The sequence below is a fragment of the Hylaeus volcanicus genome, chromosome 5, assembly GCF_026283585.1.
Source record: "Hylaeus volcanicus isolate JK05 chromosome 5, UHH_iyHylVolc1.0_haploid, whole genome shotgun sequence".
In the NCBI taxonomy this organism is placed as follows: domain Eukaryota; kingdom Metazoa; phylum Arthropoda; class Insecta; order Hymenoptera; family Colletidae; genus Hylaeus; species Hylaeus volcanicus.
The window spans coordinates 23,768,435-23,789,362 of record NC_071980.1 but is presented as its reverse complement, the minus strand read 5'-3'; the positions used below and the strand labels follow the sequence as shown (position 1 = coordinate 23,789,362).

General features: G+C 42.0%; 1 protein-coding gene across 3 annotated transcripts in view; it reads left to right on the top strand.

Annotated features, from left to right (window-relative positions):
* LOC128876968 (uncharacterized) overlaps positions 1-20,928 on the top strand; it is a 321,109-nt gene that overhangs the window by 216,001 nt on the left and 84,180 nt on the right. For all 3 annotated transcript variants that reach the window (XM_054123835.1, XM_054123836.1, XM_054123834.1), the window contains exon 2: positions 1,241-1,364. In XM_054123835.1, the coding sequence (XP_053979810.1) occupies positions 1,241-1,364 (124 nt within the window). The remainder of the gene's footprint in view (positions 1-1,240; positions 1,365-20,928) is intronic.

The window sequence follows — 20,928 nt, the reverse complement described above, 5'->3', positions numbered from 1 at the left end:
GAAGAAAGAAAATATTTTTAAATATTATTCAATGAACGTACTGCAACAAGTAATTAATTTTATTTCTATAATTACGCACACAAAATTTGAAATAAAATAGACTATTTAGTATCTACTATTTGAAATGATATTTGAAGAGATAGAACTGCAGAGAGAAAGATTAAGTGACGTCTACAAAAGTACATTAATTTTTACCGTGTATCCTGTGAATTCCAGAGAGTAACACATCGAGTATTTAATGGGATTGATTAATTATATCCTTCGTTTTTGGTTTTATCCTCCAATGAACTGAACATCTTACAATTTTACTAGTTATTGATGTTAAAAAGTAAAATTTATTTATAACCACACACAACATCATTGCCAGCCACATTGGCATAACAGTATCATTAACTAAAGCTGAACGGAAAACTACAGTTTAACATAATATAAAATACAAATTTATTCTCCAACACGATATCACAGCCAAAGTTTTTCTTGTCCAGCAACGATAATCCACGGTGAAGTAGAAATATGTATCTCGTAATGTCATAATTCACGACGAGCGCGACAAAGGGAGAAAACAGAGCGAAACAGGGGGATGGCATCGCAACGAACAAATCGAATCCAGCGCAAATTAGCGCGAACGTGGGTACACGAATTCGTCTTGTTGTTACGAGGAATAATTGCCAAGAGAATTCCTGTGGACTGGGATCGGGCGGGAAAGGCGAACCTTCCCTCGGGGTTATAATGCCGGGATGAAGCGCCCGAGGTTATTAGTTTAGGAAGCTGCAAAGTACCCCGAAACAAAGTCTCTCTGTCCCTCTATAGGGTAATCAATATACAACCAACGACCCTGCCTCCGTTTCAGCTCGTTGATTCAACTTGAACCGCCGGCGAAGATCCCTTCGTTGAATTAGTTGCTTGCAAAGCATCGCTGTCGGGGATTCGACGTCAGAGAGCGATAGGTGATAACCCGTCTTCCCGTTCGGTGGTCAGCCTTGCGTCTTCCTCTATTTCGACAAGCGAGTTTCATGATTAATCGTGGGTTTACTACGGTGTCCCATAATAGATGTTACATCTTGCACTTGGTATTTTTCGCATAAAGCTTTTTAATACATTGTCAGCTGTGTAAAAAGTATCATCCGTAATCGGTAAAATTTAGTTTGATCAAAGAGAATAAAAACCAGAGTCAGTCCCATAAATATTCCTACACACGTGACCACTTCCGTTTGTGAATTTCGTTTTCCTTCTGTTGCAGTCCAAGCAGTACAGCGCTGGGTTCGCTGGATCAGCTGAAGGAGTACCTGACGACAGTGGGAACCTGTAAATGCGGCCTCGAATGCCCGTTAAAACCTGAACAGGTCTTCAACTTCGACCCCAAGGTATGTTCGTAGTCATTTTTGTCGTGGCACAGTCACGACGCTTTCGCGTATTTCGTGTCTGTTAAATTACTGCAATTATTACGATATGGGTATACACGACTGCTCTCGGACGTTCCGAGCGTCGCTATATTACTCGACGATTACGTTCATAGAATTGATGAGGGAGAATGGATATGAATAAAGAACGGAATATGTTAACCAAGGATCGTAAAGGAATACAAATGGTTTATGTTTTCTGGAGAATATGTCTTCCCTCTTGTCGATTCTTACAAATTAGAAAGCTTTCGTGCAAGAAATGTGTTTGAATGTTGAAGTTGACGAGGATTGTATGACAAGGCAAGTCATTTGTGATAAAGTAGACTGAATGGTTAGGGAAAACATGATTTTTTACATAGTTTTGGAAAATTGTATTATAGTACTTTCATATTTGCAATTGGGATTAAATCACACGGTTAAGAAAAGTTAATACAAAATACTCGAATGTTGATCTTTATGAAATTTAAGTTAGACGCATTTTTAAGTAAAATTTGTATCGTGATAGAATTACACAGAAAAATAAATTGATACTCTTTCTGTATAATTAGAAACAGCATCTACCTACTTAATTTAATAACCCATTTATCAGCTTGAAAAGTGAACACATGAATTAAAACTTATCTGATTCTACATCATCGAATCCTCTCACAATTTCATATTTCTCAATTAATTAATTTATGAAACAAGCAAAACAAAATAAATAATAAATAAAAATTCAGATCTATCACAGAGAATAATAAACATTACTCGACAAATTTATTCGTTAGACATATTCTACAGAAAATCTGAACAATTGTTCAACGAAGGAGTTGCTGCATAATGGAGACAATTTATTACACGCTCAGAAACATTAGATGGAAGCTGCTAGTTTATCGTCACGGAAACAATATTCCATCGCGAGAATCTATGTATCCCCACGGATAGCGTACAGATGTCCGCAAGAAAACAATCGCGATTTAAAGCGTCCCGTGGGGAAACGCGCGATTTAAATAAATCTCCCTTATGGCTCGCGACGAGAAGCCTGAATCCGAGAAACCGAGAGCCATAAAAACCGCGGCGCGTACGTCGAAGCCCATCGCAAGTAAATCGTAGGCCGTGTAGCAAAACGACGAGCGGTGTTCCTGTCGTAATCTGGCCGGAGAAATCTCCGTTGCCGGCGTTCCTCGTGCAATGAGTCAATACTCTATGTAGCACGAACGATGATGCTGAGAAAACGCGCTCATGCAACGTCGAGAGCGAAGGAGAGAGGCCGGGACGAAGAAGCACGCCGAGTCGCTCGCGTAGAATGCGTTTTGCAATTTTACGCTGGACAATCCCACGACACGTTGTTCGACGGTGAAAGTTCGCGGAACGAACCGCTTTGAATCGCTCGAGGGACTCCCCTGGGTATTATTTCCGCCAAGTTTGACTTCTGACGCCATTTATGGTCGTGTTTTTCAGTTTAGAGATCGCGACTCAATGGTGAGTCGTGAAATTAATGTTGTGGGTCTGAAGTGGATATATTTATATCTTATTGTAGAATAACATATTTTAGTGTACGATGTTGTAGTTGAGCTATGAGGTAGACATTTTCAATTTATATTTTATTATAGAATAGAAACTATCGGCACACACCATTGGAAAATAGAAATATTGATCATTACATCTTTATATATAAATAATTCAAACATTCAGTGCATATTTTTACAGAACACAAATTTTCAGTATGCATATAATTATTATAGTACAGATATATTAAGTATACTTTGTTAAAAAATAGTAAATTTTAGTCCACATCTCTGTACAATCTTTTAATATGCCTTAATATATCTAATTTTTAATATACCTGGTTGTACAATAAAAATTGTCACCATAGATCGCTATAACGCAAAAATTCTCAGTCTAATAATACCAAACAATGAAAATTTTTACTATACCCCGCTATGAAATACTCCAATTCAGCTTATAAATAACCTCGGTACCATGTTAGATTAAAATTAAATTGCAGACACTGTTTCAGGCAAAAAAGTAGACTTGCTCACGGTTTATTTAGACTCGACAGTTCGCTTCGTCGTTCGAATAACTCGTTCAACTCGTCGGAGTTGAGTGTCTAATGATCCTTCGAGGAGATTGTGGTGCTCGCGAGAAAATCAAGAGTCGAGTCAAAAAAAAACGGGCTATACCCGTCAACAAACGATTACTCTGAAAGTTAACCAGCCAACCGAGCGTGATTATCATTGATGCGTCCCGTGGAACGCGCTGGCATTAACAACGTTAATTTGGACAGGGGTCGGGCGAGGGAGGAAGGGTCGGTGCATCGGTGCGCAAATTAAAAATTCACGAAACTGCCGGACGGGAGAACACCACGGCAGAAGGAGAAGTCCCGACGGTCGGGGCGAACACGCTCATCAGTTTCGCTTAATTATTCCGGTAGCATGCGACGATATAGGAGGAAAACGTATAATTATCCGTGCACCTGCTCTCTAACCGCTCACTCAGTCCGCTGCTTATCATCTCGCGCGTTCTATCCACGGCCGCGTTAATACGATCCTTAATTAAACTTTATCATCCGGCATCGGTTTACAGGAATTCATAGGAGCATCGATTCGGGCCCAGCCCGTGTTCGACGACGTAACGATCGACGGTGGTAATAATTAATAATCATTTGCATATCTGCCACGGTGGTGTACTTACAATATAATCTCCAGCCCGTGCTTATCGCTTCATCGACCAATTAACGCGGCCACCGAGTCATTGTACCAGCGACGATTTCGACCCGTTGCGTGCGCCGAATTATCGATCACTGGGATTAACGAGCTAACGATCAATGGCCACGATTGTTACGCGTGTACCCGTACGCGCCAATAAAGATGTTTCGCCCTTAATTCCCATGATGTTCCGTGCCTGCCCGTACGGCCACTTTGCGCGACGCTTTCGTACACACCTAGATTTTCCTGGCAGCTCGTAACGGTGATTTCGTAAAGCGTGATTAAGAATCTGGTTTCGGGTAGGAAATAGGTGAGAAATGTAATTTTGGAAGGTGCAAAGGAACGCGTGCGAAGCGTGTAATTTGTTTGGAAAAGTTTTGAGGCTTCGATGGTTTGCGTTGGATTTTCTTCTTAGTGTAGGAAGAACGGGGGATGAAAAGGACAAATTTTAGTGTTTTTTTTTTTCGGCTGGTATACTGATCAGAATGGGGAGCTTTTAAGGAACTGTAGCATTTGTAACTTCAACATTATTAGGAACTATTTTTATTGGATTAAAATTCATATTTTGGAAAGATGAAACAAATGTGTGTTATCTAATTAATATATCTATATTTACATACATTCCATTGTTATGTAAAATGGCAAACTTCTATTACACTTAACGTAGTTTGTCTCCAAAAGGTAATAATAAGTCCATTTAGGATAAATATAATAAATCGCTTGTCCAATATTATGCTTTTCTACTTAAAATGCCAAATTTCGAAACTATCTATCCTCCAAGGTACAGAACTATCATCGGCCATAATTATTTACATTACCCTCGTGAAAATGCCATAAATAAGGCGTTATCAGCGTTACAATTTCTATGATACACGCAGAAGTATGAGAATTCGTCCGTCGAGATGAATTCTCGTCGCAAGGCACGTAACCAAGACGTCTACGTCTACGTCTGTTCGGTTCTGGCAACAGGCCGGCCAGATTGTATCGGTCTCGAATCTGCAATGCAAACTCTCTATCTAGCCGCGGACAATGAGCCTGCCAGTCTGGACATCGCGCGATTTGAAGAAGAAAAACAGACGGCGGACGAAGAATAAGGGGACGGTATGTGGAGTGAAATCGGCAGCCACGAGGGAAACGACTTCTTGGCTACGTCACGAATGTCTCGGATGCTCTTGAATAACATTCGGAATGAAAATACCGGGGCTGGAGGGCATTACGCGATTACCATAAGCGTGGCGAGAATCGTTCATTCGCCAAGATGTCGGCTGTTTACCATCGCTCGATGATATATGAGGAATTTAATTGAATTGTTGGTGCCCGATAGCGTGTAGGACGTAACGAACGTGGCGAGAATTTATACTCGGCGATACGGATATCGTATTATGTTCACCGATTCCCTTTTCTGCTTCTCTATCATTTTTTGCCTTCCTGAAATACGAAGTTACACTACTTTTTCTTAATCCGAATATTTACTTTGAGAAAATATTTGTTGGTCGTGTATTTTTAGTTTCCTATTGCAATACGTACGTTATTATGTTAGTATTTCATGTGTAATGTTGTGGTCTAAATTAAACAATCGCTCGGATAGGATCAAGTAGAATTTTCACAATTAGAATGTAAAATAAATGAGGAAATAAATGAATCAATAAATGAGTGCATACATGAATGATTAAATAATAGTTGAATCGAAGACATAAACTAATGTATAAACAAATGCATGAATAAATTAATAAATTAATAACTTACTACATGATTTAATAAATGAACAAATCAATTAGTGGCTGAGTAAGTGATCGAATAGATGAACAAATATATTAATGATTGAATAAATGATTGAATTAAACGAGCAATTAGATTAATGTACGAATAAATGAACGATATGAACAAACTATAAATATAAATGGACAAATATCTGAATAAATGGAATCGTACATAAACGAGTGCATGAATGAGTGAATAAATGAAAGGAGTAAGTTTCCAGCGAAACAAGGATTGAAATTCGAGGCCGCGCCGAAAAATCGTTTGGATCGTATCGAAAAGCGCGGCGGCAGGTTTAGCGTTCGCGAATACCCAATTACAATGTCCAGACACCGTAACTATCCGAGGCGATCTCCGAGTGCCATATGCAGGAGACAGGCTCACCGTTTCCCCGAGAATCTTTGATTCGGCCCGGTTCTTTATCGGGCCACCGGTGTTCCTGTCCGGCGTTTCACTCCCTCGCGGTGCTCCTTTTATAACGCTCGACGTTTCCGCCTATTGTTGCGTGTACACCGTACGAAATCATCGAGGCACGGAGCGATTTCTCGGTTTCCCGTAGGCAGACCTCTCTCTGCTCGAGGAAGTTTATACAGAGGCCGAGTGCTCCGTTTCGAGTTCCTTGGAATTGCGTTGTTAATTGTGAGAACACCGAGGAATGAAGATGCGAAAGGATGATACAGGTGACAGATTATTAACGAATTTCGTCGTCGAAATCGTCGATTCTGCAGGAAGGAAGATTTATTTGAAACAGGATCGGGTTATGAAGCAGATTGCTATAATAGAATTCAAACTTGTTTTGTATATAGAATTTGATGTTGGTCAGGGCTCGCTCTTTTCATCAAAACGAAAATGAATTTTTTTCTTGGTTATTGCCAAACAACTAATGAAAATGTATACAAGCCTAACACTTTGTTTTCATATAATGGAAAATTACATTTTCCATACAATTATAATTTATTTCATATTTTTATTTCGTCGTTATCCAACCCCATCTTTCTTACCCAATCGCAGCGTTTCACTTTCACGTTGTACTACCGCTAATTTCTTCTAAACGATTCGTCTCAAATCGTGTCACAAACACATTTATCTTTCCATCCATCGATCCACGAGAAATGTCAACTTCCACGTGTACCCCGAGCTAACCCAGGCCAACTTCGATACCTGTCCGATACGATATCACGACTCTCGGAAATTGATACGTATCAGTATTAATGGCCACGTGAATTGGATTGGTAGTATCGTTGGCCCCTACAATTTGAGCCCGGTTCTCCTCGTCTGGCTCGCGACCACCCCATCGCCGGCCGGAATAGCAATTTCTGTGCAAGTCATTGTAGCCAGCTGAAACGTAAACGCCGTCCGCGCGGTTCTAATCTCGCTGCTCCGTGCTTCGGCATCACGTTCGTCGTTTGCGAGTCCAAACTCGGCTACGTTGCTTCCTCGCGAGAGGAGTTAGTTTATGGAGTTGTCGCTATTCATTATCACCGCCACGGGCACGAACGGGCCCGGCTGTGTCTCGGTGGATGTATTAGCGAGTGCTTAAGCGAACGTACGAGTTGCACCACGACGTTAACAAAGGGTAAGCGAGTACCCTTTTATTACATCGAGCTCGCCTTGTTTAAACTCGTGCTTAAGTAATTTGCTTTAATGAATTTGCATCCTCTACCGTCGTCCTTGCTGTTTCCCGTCTCTCTTTTCGGTTTACCGTGAGCCGTTTTGGATTGCCGCCTCTTCGAACGAGCCTGGATTTATGATCGACCCCCTCCGAACGGAACGCTCGATCCGTGAACCCTTTCGTGGATATTCGAGGCGCGAGTGATCGTTTATTTGGATAAAGATCCGCGGTCTGGTCATTAGGAATGCGAGTCTAATTTATTTTGTATTCGTTATAGAATCCATGGTATTTGTAGCGTGAGTGGCTGTTAGCTCTGTTTGGAGATTAAATTCGGTGCAAAATTCCACCGACGTTCGATGAGGGTTGAGATTCCATAACTCCGGGGATGGCCGATCGTCCTCGTCGCTCCTTCCTTAGTTCCACAACTCGATTTTTAATTTGCAATCGGGCACGGGGCATCCCGTCGTCGATTAATTCCCGCAGAGGGAAGAAAAAAGGAAGAAGAGGGGTGGGAAAGAGTCGTTCGGCACGAGCGGGAACGAGGTATGACATTCGCGGATAAAACGACGAAGCCACGGCACAAAGGGCCTCGGCCTCGAAGAGCGCTCTTTGTAATCGACTGGAGCCACGGGCAGGGAAACGAACTTCGGCTTGTACAAAGAAAGTAATCTTGTACGGTGTCTCGGTGGAAAAGGATCCGGTCGCTGACTGGCGAACCACAAAGTTTTCGCCGAGAAAAAGAACGATCCGAGGGGTCGGAGGAACGGGCGGCTATATCTAAGGGGGGTGGATTTCACGATGGATCCCTTTTGTAATCGGTAAGCGGTCCCGGATGAAGAGCACGGTGAAGTCGTTCGACTACGATAGTTCGCTGAAATTTTATGACTGTTCGCGCAGTGCAACGCGATCGCGGAATCCTATCGGGTACGTTTGCGTCTTTCCTCGTCCGCGATTACACTACAACAGAAATACACCGCGGTATTCGCATTTCTTCGGCGGTATTCTCCTCGAATACTTTCGGAGTCTTCTTGTTCTTCAGGGGAAATAGCGATCGATTCGTAGTACATTTTGTACTGGGTTAGATTGGTTGGCGATATTGGCAACCTGCCTGTATGTAATTCTCTGCTGAAAAGTTAAAATTAGAATTATGTTCTTGTAACTACGGCATCTCGTATCTCTGCATTTCTTTTATCGCGTATCTGCTTTTGTCTTTCGTCATCGTGTTTATTTTGTATAATAACAACGCACAATGTGAACGTAAAATAAATAAGTAAATATATGTATTCTTAGGTGAATGTCTAATTGAATGCATGTCCAAATAAGTGAAGAAATAAATATAAAAGTTAGCCGAATTAGAACTAACGTGTAGTCATCAAAGTCGAATTCATAATTCTAAGGGTGTTGCATTTATATTGCTTGTATTTTATAAAATTATATTATTGCTGCGAGTACTGAAACGGTTGGTTTATGTTGGAAGAACATCGAGATCGTGTTTATTATCGTACTCAAGGATTTTAATTTTCACGGTACTTAAATGTCCATCTCATTTAGCTGTTAACTATCGTTGGGAGTAGGTATGAAATTATTCTCCTCAGAACAATGGCGAGTTTTAAAGATACCAAGAGAGGTGACACGTTTATTACAATTTTAAAGTGCAAGAAAAATTATGTAGACATTGTAGGAATGTCCTGTCTGGAGTACTCTTAATAAGGTAAAAGGTAGAACTGTGGACGTCATAATTTCATACATTAAAAAAAGCTGGAGTTCGGAGAGTTCTTTCGCACCATAAAGATAGTTTAAAGAACTAGCGACGAAGAATAAAGATGTTAATGTAATAATTCTGTGAAGCTTGTATACACGTTAATAATTCTATGGAAAGCATGAAAATGCATTTGAGAAATTTTTAGAAAGTAACGATGAAGTATTACAACATACATTACAGGTTCTACAAATAAGGAATTAGTATCGACTAAGAACATATTAATTTTATTATCACTCTAAATTCGTCTGCATCTCATTAAAACTGTATTGTTTTAAACCATTTAAGCTGAAGACGTTTGTGTGCTAATTTTTCACTTCGGAATAATGGGTGACTAAAGAAATAGAACCTTCGCATTTTTAATTAATCGTTGTCAGAAAATTATAACGGAAGCTTGTCTACGTTAAATTTCATGTTGCATATTCAAGAGAGAATTCTCACACAGAATTCGTGTGTCTCGGATACTAAGGTTTCCATGATCACCCACCATTACGTTGACGTTCAACGATAAAGGAATTAAGGTGGCAACATTTTCACGGCACGAAATATCGACGACGAAACTTGCTACGAACTGTACTTGACGTGTAAAACGTGCACTGACTATAGATTACGCGCACATGTACACAGTATACGGATATCGTGCACTCCCGATAATTCCGAGGATAATTCGATTTTCGCCGAATTGCCGAGCTTGCTCCGCTCCAATTGAATTTCTATTAATAAAAACGGATATTGGTCGCTTGTATACCCAACCTTTCCTCCTCGATGCCCTTTCACCGTCCTTAACTTTCACCCTCTTTCCCTCGATATCTTTCCTTCCTTCTTAATTTCTCCCCCGCAATTTTCCTCCACTTCGCTTGCTGGAATTTTTGTTTGCGTTTCCAATTACCGTTACTTGTCCCCCCCCCCCCCATCCACCATTTATTTTCTCATTTTCCACCTCTGAGTTTCACCTTCGCTCTCTTTACTTCACCCTTTCCATCTCTAACATCTCTGTCGTTTTGCTTCTCGCTGTTCGTCGTTGTGTATTATTGGTGTATTATTTGGTCATGATTTAAACAGATTGTGAGTTTACAGAATGTTTCCCTAAATCCCTGTAGCGTAAAACTAGATCTGTGAACAATTTGTTGAAAATTATGTTCTGGGAGACAAAACGAAACGACTCTTTTTAAAAATAGGATTTGATATTTTGTTACAGTAATGGATATATTTAGATGAACTATAATTTAGAGAAACGAATATAGAAAAAAATCTATAAAAGAACAGAAATATACACATTTCTTCATTTTTCCACGTTTTTACATGATCTTTACATTTTCAAGAATGGAAAGAATTTAAAACCTCCTCTTTCTGTTTATAATTCAACTAAAAAAGTACAGAACTGTCCTCTTCGATGTCTTTATATTCCTCTCAAAATTCGTTTCTGCAAAATAAATTAAATTCACGTAGAGATACATCTATCGCTACAGACTGTTCACTTCTAATTCTTGCATTTTTAAATCAATTCCCTGGAAAGTAGCCTAAGGATATGAACTTTGAAAAGGTTAATCCTCATAAACCACTGACGTAGGTACTTCATCTTTATTTCCATCTGTTCTTTTCTAACATCTTTATACGCGTTTTCCTACACGCTGTCTCTCTCGCTCACCCCCGTTCCGCCGTATCTCTTCGCCTCCTCTTTGGCCGCCCACTTGCAGCCCGTTCTCTCCTTTTTCTTCTTTCCCGGGTCACCCAGCTACCCTCTCCTCGTCGTTCAATCTCCCTGTCTCCCTGCCAGTCTACCGCGACGTATAAATTTATTGCGCTCATTAACTTGAAATATAGCATCGGGTACGCTCAAAGTTTATGAACGTTAATGCGACCGCGGCGAATAAAACCGCGGTCCTCTCGTCGCTCGCACGATGCGAGCCGCTCCTCCGTGGAAATCCCATCTGACGAGCGTGATCTGCGGAAGACGGCCCCGGGAATATCGCCTACAGTTACGTCATAGCGTTCCTCTTATCCGTCGTCAAACTGCTGGGACCACAGGGTCCACAGTGGCCGGAAGTCTCAAAAAGGTAGACTCTCCAACAGGCTACCATTTAGTTTTACGTTAGCCCTCTTTGGTCTAGAGACGGTTTCAGAGATCAGGAAATGTTACAATTGAATTTATTAACTTAATACGTGAATTTATAAGGATCAAATTAACGTGATAAATGATTTAACCCTTTGATATAAAGCACATGTATGGGTTAAGAAACTTGGGTTCTGGAGATGACTGTAAAGTTGAGAGTTGAAGCGTAAAACGAATAATCTTTGCGCGTGTGTAATTAATTTGAACTCGGATCAGTTTATAAAGCGAAAGTCTTTTGCTTTGTATCATAGCATCCCTGTCGCGAGGGCAGTAGCTGGAGAAAAAGCAGCTTGTTCTAGATAAGAATAAGTCTTAAATTTTATGATAAATAACTATTTGTGTAACATCGCCATCAGTTTCCCTTGCGTGGTTCATCGAGCTACCATTTAATAACCATTACTCCCCCTCCGCGACGTGCAAACTCCAAATTCAAAACGGTCCTCCGAGAGCAATCGCGAATCGAACAATACTTGCACTCAAAACAATACTTAAACAACGTAACGGAGCCTGCGGGCATGGACCAGGCAAATACAGCCGTCACGAAGGCGAATAGATTTATTAGGTTATCGTGCTTTAACTCGTCGGAGGGTCGGTCCGGCGTGACGTTGGTCGACAATTAAATCCCGCCCGTGAAACAGCATAAAAAATGACGCGGAAAAGCCGGAGCAAGTGACCCGCGAAGCGATCGTTAATGCGATTTCAGTTCCGCCCGGAGGTTATCTCCCGAGAGGAAGAGAGGGGGTGGACGAAGGTGGCGCGACTGCACCCTCGCGGCTGCACTGCGAGGGTTGTACGCCAGCGTATTGAGAGAGTACGAGTAGTAGAGATGAGGGCATTGCCGGGGACACTTGAGGTTGAATGTTTTGCGAATGGTCGGTAGATGTCTGGTTTGCTCGAGGCTGATATCGACCTGGGTCTCGAGTCTGGAGCCGCCGCCTTCGACCCCCTCTACTGTTCATTACTACCACAACGGCCGGTGGTACACCATCACCGATTCACCACCGGAACAGACTGACTCCACTACTACCGCGTTCACCGGCACCGACATCAAGAGGCTTGTTCTTGCGCTGCTCAAAGTTCGTGTCCGTTTCATATGTCTCACCTCTAGTCCCTTCACGGATTCCATCCCTCCGTCTCGCTCCCGCGAGGACTCCGCGGCCGATTCGCCTCTTCCATAGCCACCCCTTCGAGCTCTGTCCTTCTTCTCGCGGCTTTCCTTCGACCCCGACGTTCTGCTCTCGCGCCTCTTCCCGTCTGCTCTACGTCTCTCCTCTAAACTCCCGGGACTTGCTTAGTCCACCCCTGGCTACCAGCTTATCACCCCTTTCCCGCCTACCTAAACCCGCTACCCGTTCGATTTATCCCTCTGTTGCTCGCAGGGAGGGGGATGCTCTGATACCTCTGGCCAACGCTTCGACAGATTTCATTTCTCGTACCTTGACGCGACTTTTGCGTCGATGGGGGTTGAAACTGGGAAAAGGATGACGCTCTCCTTGAAGAATCAAGGGTTCGCGAATCCTTTGCATTGAGAGCTTGAATGGGGAAATTTAGTATACTCCACTTGCCATAAAAGTATCGAAAGGACATGTTCAACCCCTTGTTGTACCATTTATTTTGGGACAGTGGCATAATTATGTGTAAAGTCTCTCGAATTCCTCTGGTTTCATATCAATTCTCGTAGACCAAGGAGTGAACCAGCTGTGCCATGGTCAGTTCGAAATTGAGACGCATGTTAAGGTGGTCCTTTCCCAACTGTACTAGTCAACACAAAACTAAATATAGAAAGTAATAATAACGATATATTTTCTATAATAAAATTACGCCATGCTACCGACTTGAATCACGAAGCAAACGCAGGACGAACACTCTAGAGGCCAGGACCATTCGACAACCCGTATCTGTCAAAATTCTTAGGATTCGCATAAATCATTTCAATCAGGAGTATCGAACACGTTCGTATTCTATATATATTGAATTAGCGACGCATTGTCGCATCGTCGAAATTGGCATCGAGTAAGTCTGGTTTACATCAGCGGTCGCGGATGTCTCGAGAGAACAAGCTGTCCACGCGGATCGTAGAAAGTTACCAGAGCATGATACCAGCCACGTATCAATTAATGAAATCTTCCCCCTTCAACGCCCCCGGCCGCCGACTCGTCGCATCCCTCGGCGGAGAGTCGGTCTTCGGTGAGGTCATTGATGTATCGTCGCCCTCGGAGGCCGCGGACACCCGCCGGCTCACCTGTAGTCGATCGAGCGGAGATGAGCGCGCATAAACCAGAAACGTCGCGGAGCGGGACAGAACGGGACAGGGTGGAAAGTTGCAGGCTCGTATAGGATACTGCTAAATCCTGTCGGTGGCCCCCGGTTTGTCCGTGTAATTTATGACAAGTCCGAGACAGAGAGAAACCGAGAGGAACAGAGGCGAAACGTAAGAGGATGAGAGACCGCGCGGGGGATGAGTCGAGCAGAAGGACGGAGATAGCAACAGTAACAGTCTGCTTCCTCCCGTGAAATATAATTCCCGGGCACATTCACGGTTGGATAATCCACATTCGCTTTGCATGAAAACTTATTACGCTGCCGGTAGCTCCGCCAGGGCCGAGCCATTGTCCGGCCTTCCCTCCCGTGGCTCTGCTCTTCAGCGTCGAGCATGACAAGAGCAATTACACTTTTAAATTACGTTACACGATATTAAGCGCTTCCTTTTCTTTTCTTTCTCTCCTTGCCCGTCCGGTCTCCTCGTTTGCCACTATGTTTTCGTCTGCTCCACTTCTTTCCGCTGTCTCTGTTCCCCCGTGTATTTCTGCCAAGTTTATTCGGCTTCCTAAATTTTCGGCCGGCATAAACTCTCTTGTTATTCCGTTTCCACGTCTCGGCCTTCCGTTCCCGCGGATTTGTCCGCGCGCATTCGCTCGACGTTCGTTGCCCGACGGTTTTGTCCGGGCTCGTTTCCCGTAGTTTTCCTTCGCGACTGTTCCTCATTGTCGCCGATTGCCTTTTCACCGGTCCCATGACGCCTGTCGCTGCTTTTGTTTCCACGTTGATCGACCGTTTTCGCGTGTCTCGCGCTTATCGATGCCGCTTGCACCGTTGCGTTTTATTTTTTGCCGCACAAGCTGATCCTTGCGAGCTGAAACTCCGCGAATAACTGAGTTACCAGGGAAATCCATTACGGAGAATAATTAGAACGTGAAATTGTATTTTTTTTTTTTTTTTAAGTAATTACAGTTCGCGGAAGCACATTCGCAAGAGGCTAAATAGGTCTATAAAAAGATTCATACATTGTTTGGTGATTTCCTCGATTTAGAGACAATTGAGCCGTTAAAAATTGTAACATTATTGACGAATATTTTTTGGCTATTCTTTCTTATTAATTTTATATACCGTTGGATGAAAGCCACATCTGTATTTATGCATTCTCAACTTTTTGTTTTATGGAGTTGATCGATTTGTGCAATGAACGGCTCAATTCTATTTAGTATTTCTCTCAGAATCCTGTGATCAAGTATTAATGTGATAAACCCTTCATCGTCTTCAATGTATAGGTTTCTTTAATCTCGTCACCAGAAATAGTTTTAAGGAATGTCGCCATACGACGCGGGACATCATGGGAAATCTCAGGCTTCCAACAACCCCTTGTCCTCACGCGATCGTTCATCTCGCCGCAGAGACGAAATTTCCTCGACGCTCCGCCCAGGATACTTTTCCATTTTCTTGTCTTCCCGTGCCGTTCCCTTGTCCTCGCCCCCTCCCTCTCCCGACAGACGGAATAATAATTACCTTTTCGCTAGCAACGCGAAGTGGAACCAGGGAGGGACGATTTAATTATTTTATCGCGTGACCGCCGACCGCGACCTTTACTCCTTTTCCCTCCCGCCGCCCTTGTACTTCGGCGGCTCGCGAAATTGGATCTCGCGATACGCAAATGTGACTGACGTTTCATTAATATCGCCGCATCGACGTCTTTTTCATTTCAATTGCAAACGCGGGGGAAGCGTTAAGCCGCGCGGTAAGTCGTGTAAACGAAACAGCGGCTGGCTAAATCGGTTCGATCAGTTCGATGGCATAACTCGTTAACACTTTGCTCTCGTTGAAAAATGTGCGAACGGAAATCGCATTACATAAAATAGTCTAACTTTGAAAACGTCTTTTGGATTTTCGCGGTGGTGTCGCTGACAAAATTTGTTTGACTTACGATGTTCCTTCGTATGGGACATTCGAGTGAAAAGGGTTAATATTGGTGGTCATTGGCTTTGGTAAGATGTAGCTGTTGATATTATTTATTTCTCGTGGTCGAGACTTCAGAAAAATAGTATAATTGTATCGTTGGCTAGAATTGCAATTGGACTTCGTTAGAATGAGATTTGTATATGAAGAAAGTGTGTTAATTGGTTATTAGAGGTATAATTATGGCATCTCGTTCTGGATCTGCTAGTGGGACTCTTCAGTGAGGCAGGTCGTGTTTTATTAGTGTAGTCTTCTGTATGTGGATGCTTTTGATTAGACTCAACAGCCAGAAGGATCTTAATGGCACCAATGGAGTGGCTGAAGGGGATGCGATGAAATGGGGGGAAAACCAGTGAAAGAGGTTACTGTAAAGGACAAGCAATCAGTTTTGTTTAATTATGCAGGGTAGATTCGTTTTAAACTCCTTGGGAAAACTTATCGAGTCTAACATATAATGTTACAAACATTTAATAGATTACAATAATCGATGAGATCAATTAGATTAAATTTATCTCTATATTAAACTGAAGCTCTTCCTACCAAGACCATAAGTCGTGGAGTCAGGAATATGAGACATACCCAACGTCATATTCTGTGGTATTGCGCTGTTTTCGCTTAGGAACCGGTATTCGAATAGGCGACGCAATTTCACGGTCGAGCGTGAATTGCAAACGGACGGTGGCGCGCCATTATCCCGATTTATTAAAGATACAGCGAACGGAATGATTTTTCATGGTCCGCGGGGTTCGAACGCGTTTAATCCGCGTTCAGCGTGCGCGGGACGGGCGCACACGAACAAACGGCTCCTGGAAATTCCACATTTTTCGGCAAGCATTCGTGAAATCCGCGCGACACAGCCAGCCAGGAAACTGCGACGAGGTTTTGGGGGAGCGTGGGGGCAGCGTTGCGCGTTTTCTTTGACGCTCCTGGCCCTAATAAATCAGGGAGAGACCGAGCTGGATACACGGGTCTACGGTGGGAGCACGGGGGATGCATGCAACGGGTTATTCGTTGGCTCGTTCCGCCGGTATTTCCGCCAGCTATTCAATTTGCGGCCGTTTCGCGCCCCACCGCCCCCTTCGTCCTGGACAAATGATTTCACGCTGGAGTTGCTCCCTCTACGGGTCGTAGATGTCCCACGTTTCGGGTAAATTTAGAACGAAATAGATGGAATTTCGAGGAGCAAGCACACGCGCTCGAATCGATCTCTCCTTCGGTCGCTGATCATGTTCGCAGATTTAGTTTCACGATTAAGGGAAACTTGTAAATCGCCTTGGTACAAAGTATGACCTTCCTCTATTTGTTTTGGTCATAACTTCTTCAGTTGTAAACATCTTTTTGCTTTGAATGTACCCAGGCTGTTTGATCAGAGGATTCTAATGAGCTGAATTTAAATAAAAGTAGTCACGTTGAAATTCGATGCTGTTAAAATACTGCGTAGTAAAGGTAAAAGTTGAGTTTTAGTAAATTTTATTCTATTTTCCCTCTGATCTTCTATTTGTGCAACTATGTTTTTTCGACTTCCCAAACGCACACTTCTCTTCCATTTCCATACATATTCAAAACGCTGGATAGAAGAGGTTTGCACGTGAAAACTGGTTCATGGAAATTTTAAACCTCAACGCCACTGTGTGACAGCATGTCCGACATTTTATTTATTTGGTACAAAGGAGAATATTACACAGACTAAATAACTTTGTTGCAAGTGAAGTGATTAAGGGAGATTTAAAAAATAAATTAATTTTTTTAAATGGACCCTTATCGTGGATATAAATATATAAAGTTCCACAGAAAGAAATTAATATGTTTTTTAATTCTTCTCTAACCACTTCACTTACAAAAGAATTGTTTACTCCACATAACATGCCCCTTGGTACCAAATAATTTTTGTAAATATATTTTTTCGTCAGCTTGAACGAAACACCCTGTATGTATTAAGTGTTACTAACCAATCTGTAATATTCTCTTGCAAACGTTTTGATAAATAAGAGAATGAAGTTTGAATAGACATTTGCGAGATTATTTTTATTATTAAAATCCTTCGTTGAATATTATTAAATAACGACGTTTATAATTCGCATTCCACCAAAATCCAACCTTCCTCCCTTTGAATATTGTCAATATTCTAATTTTCGCGTTGCGTGAAATGTAACAAGAAAATTAGACTGCTGACAGTTGCACAAACAGTGTTCATCTGTTTGTAAAAGAATGCAATATACGCGGATTGCAGGCGTTAAATGCGTACAGTAAATATGAGAGGTCTGTCGAGCGTTAAATCGACAATATTTGTCAGATTGACGCAGACGAAATGTGACAGCGATAATCCATTATGGGTGCGATTTCTAAAGATCGCTTTGTCCAGGGTATCAATGTTCTGCGCGCAAACGACGATTCATAAACCATTGGTATCCATCATTCTGCTAGGCATTAACACGTGTATTCCGAACCTCTATGAAATTCGATAAAACACTGTCCATGTTTGACGCATCAATTCCGACGCTAAACGTGCAGAATATTTCATTAAATCGACATAATGAAATTTTACCGAGCGAATGTACTGTACTTTGTCCACGCCGAACGTTTATGAAGTTACATTCATGAATTGCACAATTGTAGATAATGTTATTACGTTCCATTAATGACCGTTTATTAAAGACAAACGCGTGTTGTAATTTCACTGAGATTTCTGTCTCCCTCCTCGAATATTCGCTCGTTTAGAATATTATATAAAAAGCAAAAAGTATCTCTCCTGCATAAAAGATTTAGTATTTAATATAAATTGAAAAATATAAATTTATGAATATACAAATTTTTCTTTCCATATTTCTCATGCAAGAAACAAAACCATTGTATTCGTATATTTTTATTGTGACACCAAAATGTTTCTTTGCCATTAACTTGAATTTTTCATTTTTGTTTCAGGTAAGTCGTGAGAATTCATCATAGAAATATTCGCAGATAATTTTCAGAGGCACATCACAGGTATCTATTATATTTCCTCAATGTTGAAAATGATATATAAGGTCAATGAAAATGAGCCCTGAACGAGTTCGTGTCGTCTATGGCCAAAAAGTTTAGCCAGCCTTTGTAAGGTTAGCTTCTAATTGTAGCCAGGTCTGACTAGACACTATCACATTCTACTTACGCGCGCTGTCGCATTCCCCATAATTTGGGTCTGATCTTTCACACTCCCTGTAATATCTACTACACTTCTGCTACCATTGTAACTTCAGTTTATTCGAATTATTTCACACATAATAAACAATATTATCCAAGAAATATGTAGTAAGAGCTATTAGCAATTTGAAGACAACTTTATGGTGTTGAAAATTTGCAAGTTGTCTGCAGACGAAAAATTCGATCCATAGAGGGTTAAATTTCATTTCATTTACTTCGTTGTTTCGTAAAGTTTGTGTACGAACTATACCGTCATGCCATATTGTGGCCGTAAAGGGTTGCGAATCGATCAATTTTACGCGTCAGTTTTTCCCTATCCAGTTATCGCGAGTAGTTAAAAAAATCGTGATTACCGTTAAGGTGAATAGCCCTGGACTCCTCGTTAAAAGTAATCGCGGCTAAACCCACCCCTCGGAGCGACAAAACCTTCATTCAACCTCACCAACGATCGCGTTCGATCGTTATTCGCTCGCGAGAAAAACACTATCTCCACTCGGCCGGACTTCTGAATTAAAAATCAGTTCTCGATCGCCGAGAAGCGGAGTCGCGCGGAAAATCCAATTCCACCCTCCCCGCGTACGGGCAAAGGGAACAACTTTATCCCCGTCGCGCAGGGGCGAGACTTTTTATCGCGCTTCGCTTCCGCCGATCCCGGTGAGCCAGCTTTTCAAGCGGCGCGGGGCGATCGTAAAGGCCGTAATCAGGAACTGGCTTGGTACAGGCTGTCGTATCTCAGGGAAAAGAGCGCGTCGCATTGTGAACCGAGCAAGCTCGAGGATTCTTTCGCCCACCCCCTCGAAAAAGTAAAAAGAGTCAACGAACGAAGAATGCAACTTCGTTTGTTTGCCAATCGTACTCGAACCTCGGAGACGGAGAAACTCCAATTCGAATAGCGGATGGATAAATAAAAACGCGGTGTAGCAATTTATTCGCAGGATTTGTTCCACTGTACAATCGTTCAGGAAAGTCTTCGTTCATCTATCGTAAAATGTAATCTTATTTTTAGGGAACGCGTGACGAATTGAGAGGTGTTCATCTTCTATTCGTTATTTGTCGTTATTATGTAGATGAGAATTTGATTTTTCTAGTGTTGGTTTTTTAATGATAAGGGTGGGTATTATTAGGATATGACTTCGGTACGAATAATATTCGAATGATAGTTGTCAATGGAGTTATCTCGAAAAAACAAATGCTATTTCCTTCGTAAAATTTTTCTTATTAGTAAAGGTAGCTTGGATACGGGATAAGTATTACTGCATTTCGTAACAAAAATTTGTAACTTTTTAATTCAGACATTATCTGCAAAAGTATCATCGCAATTCACTAAAAGTAAATTTTGTGCAGAGCAATTTTGTTTGCAACTTTATTGAGGCATTATTTTAACACAGCAAATGTCAACAAAATTCCTATTTAACCGATTATTTAAAAATTTCGCAAAAAATGCGTTTTTTTTTGACTGCATGGAAAGCTGAAACAGTAATAGAGTTTGAGCTTGTACGCTATGGAAAAGAGGATTCAGGGGTGGAAGAATGTCGTTCCCTCCGTATAACTGTTTGCCATTCGTGCATGTACCTTTTCTCTTTTCCTTTTGTTTCCCGCGAGCTTCGTTATTGTCAAATGGTGCACAAACGTCGACGGTCTCAGATGCCTTTCGGCCCGTGCGAGACGCGTTGAACGAGCGTCCCCTACGCTGCGAAGGGAAATATACGAGACCGTTTGCATGCGTTTTCCGTTTCGCGTGCTCGCAATATCTCCGTGGAAAAAGGTGGAAACGGATAGGGTGTGCTTTTCCATGTGGTCGGATGCGCGTGTGGAGCTGCATCGAGCCGTGGAACCGCGTCTGCATACGGGGTGTTGTGGATGTTTCCGATCGAAACGGATGCACACGAGCCTCGCGGTGAATCTGTTCCGTCGATGTGAATCTGCTTTGCTCGAACCTTCCTCGTTCAGAGTTGAATAAAGAATAACAAGTTCTAAACTTTTGCTAGTGATCGACGAATAACGATTTTATTTTACGAAGAATGCTTCTATTTGTTCGAATGATATATTAAATGTTTTTGTTAAGCGGTGTTTGTTTAGAAACAATTGTAAATGGCGCATTGCCATAGTGTTTGCTTGTTTGCTTTGAAAAGTTCGATAAGTATAAAACGTCCAGAAAATTTGACTCTCTCCGCGTTCCAAGAACTGTGCGG